Consider the following 4,368-nt stretch of genomic DNA (forward strand, 5'->3'; position numbering starts at 1 on the left):
GGAGGAGGAGGAGGAGGAGGAGGAGGAGGAGGAAAAGACAAGGTAAGAGAAAAGGATAGGAAAGGAAAAGAGAAAATAAAGAAAAAAAGAAATTTTTCTCTAGTGTGAATTCTGACCCCAGCATCCATACTGGTCGGCATTGCCAAGGGACCGACTTTGTACACTGCATGTGCTCCTAGTGTTAGTGTAATTCACAGTCACTCATAGTGCCAAGATGGCCTTTGACACATTGGAGAGTGGGAAAAATGGAAATCAATGCCACTCTAAAAAGCTTTTGCCCAGAACCAGTCTGTACATTTCAGTAAACTTCTTCTTAGTCAGAACAGCTATTCTGAGGCTTTTGACTTGGCTTCGGATTTTACACTATTACTCTTGCTCTTTTCTTTCTCTCACTCAACATGTATTATTTAGGGATAAAGGAATCTAGTAGCAAGTTACTTAAGGTACCTGACATAGTAACTCAGCTGGTAAATTGCTTGTCTTATGAGCATAATATCCTGATTTGATCCCCAGAAGCCCCACAGAAAGCTGAGTATGTCAGCATATGCTTGTTCTCCTTCTGCTCGGCAGCCAGAGACAAGAGGACCCTGGCACTCACTCACTCACTCACTGGCCTGGTTGCCTGGGAGACTGTCTCCAAAATAAATACATACATAAATATATTGGATGACACTGGGGCATAAGCACACATTGCTGATCACTAAAGTTTATACATATGTGCACACCTGTGTATACACAATGGGCACACATATACACAAACACATCTACTCAAATGTGGGCTTAAAGATAGATTAGATATTCTGTGGAAATCTGCAGTGCTGTTGGGATACATGGTGAGGATGCTCACTGAGGGATAAAACAGTGGTTGTACTGGACCATTAGGGATTACCTGTGTAAACATAGATATTTACTAGAGAGACTGCCCTGTAAATGCATATCTATAGACACACGTAGATACACACACTGTGTGTATGTGTGTATGGTGTGACGTGACCTAGAGCAATGGTTTCCAGAGTCATGTGAATGTTTCCTGCCTAGGTATTACCATCACGTTAGTCAATGCAAGGGAACAGGATACCTGGAAAAATGGCAAGGTGAAAACACAAGTCTGGGACATATTGTTGGGCCAAGGTCAGGAAATGCCACCTTGAATGGGGCTCTATTGGGCAAATCAGGAAGATGTTCGACATAATCAGATGGACACAAAAGTCATGGTAGGCTCAGTGTTTACAGGAGGAGGCTAGGTGCACCAAAGTGAGCTGAGAAAGTGACTCGTCTTCTGTTTTGGTCCCACAGGAAAGAGAGCCTGCCTAGGAGAACAATTGGCCAGGTCTGAGCTGTTCATTTTCTTCACTGCTCTTTTGCAAAACTTTACCTTCAAGCCCCCAGTCAATGAGAAGCTGAGCCTGAAGTTCAGAATGGGCCTCACCCTGTCCCCGGTCAGTCACTGTCTCTGTGCTGTCCCCAGACTGTGATGCTGGAGAAGGAAGGAGAAAAAGAGTACAGGAAGAAATGGTGGATGTTCTGAAGCTTGCGGGCCTCGCTCATATGAGAAGAGAGTGATGTCAGAGAATGAAGGCAACTCAAGAAATAGTGAAGGAATTGGACTTAGAAAACTGATTCAAGTTTCTAAACTATTGACCCCTAATTTGGTGGTGGGAAAATCAATTATGAGCTCAGAGGCATATCATTTTATCTAAAAATTGCAGGGGGGAATGATGATTCCTCCTATAAAGAAAATGCGCTGAAAACAAATTGCTGAATTAAAAATGCTAAGTGCATCATGAGTCGCATCTCAAGAGTTGCGCCTTCAATTTGTTTCCACCCTCCTTTCACAGACATGCATTTGTTTCTGGCACATTGAGATGTTAGTCTAAAGTGGTACAAAAGGACAAGAAGAATCAGAATTTACTTTCTGGTTGCATGCATAGAAAGAGGCCATGAAGACTCTCCCAAATGACAGGTGTGTCTCTAATTATGTAGCTCTACCTGAATTAGGCCTGGAAGTCAGCTCTTTGAGTTTCCTCTATTGAGACTTGTTTAGATCTGTACCCCATTTTTAAATTAGTTTTTTGGACATAGACTTTTCTTTATATATTTTGGATATGAGATGATGAGTTGGTAAGTATTTCTTTTCCCATTCTGTAGGCTTCATTCGGTGCTTTCTCATTTGGTAAAATTATATTGCTTCCCTAATACCCACATATATTCATGGTGTCTCTAAATGTGGAAGCCAAATGACAGGAATCACTTCCTCCACTTGGTAAGAATAAATGCAGCTGGACTTCAAAATCAAGAACCATTGTGATATGTTCCATTTTTATTAATTTTATCAATATTGTATTATACATCATATATCAGTGGTTAATATGAGGAGTTTCAGGCCTTACCCTTTCAGAGTAGATAACCTATTCTTGATGGAATTGGGAAAAAAGGAGAACAAACTCACAAATAAGGTGACACTAGTGTTCTCAGCTTAAGAATGAATGCCCAAAATAAAAATTTGAAAACATGTACAGCTCTAAACACCTCTCCTCACCTTCGTATCTGCACAGCACATGAATGCTGTGGGGATGGAATTATTTCTGAAACTTCCCAGCGGTGATTTCTGTGTGTTATGTGACAGGTGCTTCAGCCTTACACATCCTGTCCCTTGTGTTGTTAAGTTTCAAACTCAGGACAAATGGCTGAAGAGCCTATTTACATTATCAAAGCAGACCCGGCCTCAATGTACTTACTCTCAGAACATCCCTCAGCCCCTACCTGTTACCCTGTCTCATACCCTCAGCTCTCCAGCCCTGGGTTGCCCTTCCCGCAGAGACCCTTCCTAAATAATCAAGACCTTTTGTTTACCCACCACTTTTTTGTATCTTTGGCCCTTGTTTACCATGCCACTTGCCTACCTGCTTTCCTGTTTTCTTTCTCCCTTCCCATCCCCCTCTCCACACATGGCCCAGTTCAGTCTGGTCATGTCCAATCTGAACCCTCACAGATATCTGACTATCCTCTCCCACATCTGTAATAAACATTCTCTTCCACTATATCTAGGGGCAGTCCTGTCCTTTTTTCTTCATTCACCCCCCCACACCCGCACACGCCACACACAAACTCTCTCTTCTGATAAAATGCTGCTTAATGATGAGACCTACAGCCTAATGTGTGGTGCACACCTTTAGTTCCAACTCTGGGGAGGCAAAGGCAGGTGGATCTGTGAGTATATGAATACCTTGCCTGCATGTATGTCTGTGCATTACATGCCTGCCTGGTGCTCACAGAGGCCAGAAGTGGGCATTCGATTTCCTAGACAGGGAGTTACAGAAAGTTGTGAGCAGGTATGTGGGGGCTAGAACTAGAACCCAGAAGATCTGGGGAAGCTGCCTTATCACTCAAGCATCACTCCAGCTGTGGTCAATTTTCCTTTTGTCCTCTTTTTAAATGATTTTTCTTATTGACTTAATGATGCAAAGAGAAAAACATGCTCTGCCAAATCACATATTCTGAGACATCATCTGGGTCATCTCATCCACATGAAACAATGGCAGACAGAACTGATTGACACAGTCTTGAATCAGAAGGACAGATTTTAGAAGTAATTTGACCTGCTCCTTTTAATATGGTTGGTAACAACATAAAACTTAGTGATATAATTCCGCAGAACTAGAAGGATATATAGGCAAAGGGCTGATATAAATGGAAAAAAATCATTCATCTCAGTACTTGGCTTCTGGATTCTTCTCAAGTTGAAGCACAGCTGGGTGGTAAACATGGCCACTGAGGAGTCATTAGTTTCAAACAGGTTTTCTGTTGCTCCCAGAGCTTCTTCATTGGGCATTTTTTTAAAAAAAGGAAATTAGAAATTTACTTGATTTTTATGCATAAATCACTGTTCTTTTAAAATAAAAATATATTTGCTTACTGGCTCTGTGCTTATGACCATGACAGGAGAGACTGGCAGATGTTAAATGCAATTATTAAGGGCGATGGGTAAAGAAAAAAGGGGAGACTGAGACTAAGATCTTTCTTTAATGTGGGTACAAGGTTCTCAGATGAGACCAAATCTGGACATCTGGTTTGACACTGTACCTATAGGTTCAGGTCTCAAAGTGGTAGGCTGTCAGGATATAAAATAGGGTACAGGCAGTGTGAACCAAAGATGTCTAAAGAAATTGAACACTTCTGTTTGATCCCTCTCTTGCTAGATACTAATCAAGATATGACTTGTTGGAGAAGAACCATCTAGAGAAAAGACAAAACTTGAGCTATGTAGTTCTGACTCTGGAGCACACATGAGGAAGGAACATTGATACTTATCATTCATTGTCATTCAAATCAAATCATGTTTTGTACAGTGTGCTTTCTGCACACTCT

At 41.5% G+C, this 4,368-nt stretch overlaps 1 protein-coding gene across 1 annotated transcript in view; it reads left to right on the plus strand.

The window, feature by feature from the left end:
- The window catches only part of LOC126498047 (cytochrome P450 2J4), a 29,085-nt gene extending 25,170 nt beyond the window's left edge, over window positions 1–3,915 (plus strand). Inside the window, exon 9 of the mRNA XM_050136397.1 lies at window positions 1,297–3,915. Within this exon, the coding sequence (XP_049992354.1) occupies window positions 1,297–1,475 (179 nt within the window). The 3' untranslated portion in view covers window positions 1,476–3,915. The remainder of the gene's footprint in view (window positions 1–1,296) is intronic.
- Window positions 3,916–4,368: the final 453 nt, after the last annotated feature.

The sequence above is a fragment of the Alexandromys fortis genome, unplaced genomic scaffold (genome assembly GCF_014885135.2).
Source record: "Alexandromys fortis isolate MF-2015 unplaced genomic scaffold, M_Fortis_MF-2015_v1.1 scaffold_13, whole genome shotgun sequence".
Lineage (NCBI taxonomy): Eukaryota > Metazoa > Chordata > Mammalia > Rodentia > Cricetidae > Alexandromys > Alexandromys fortis.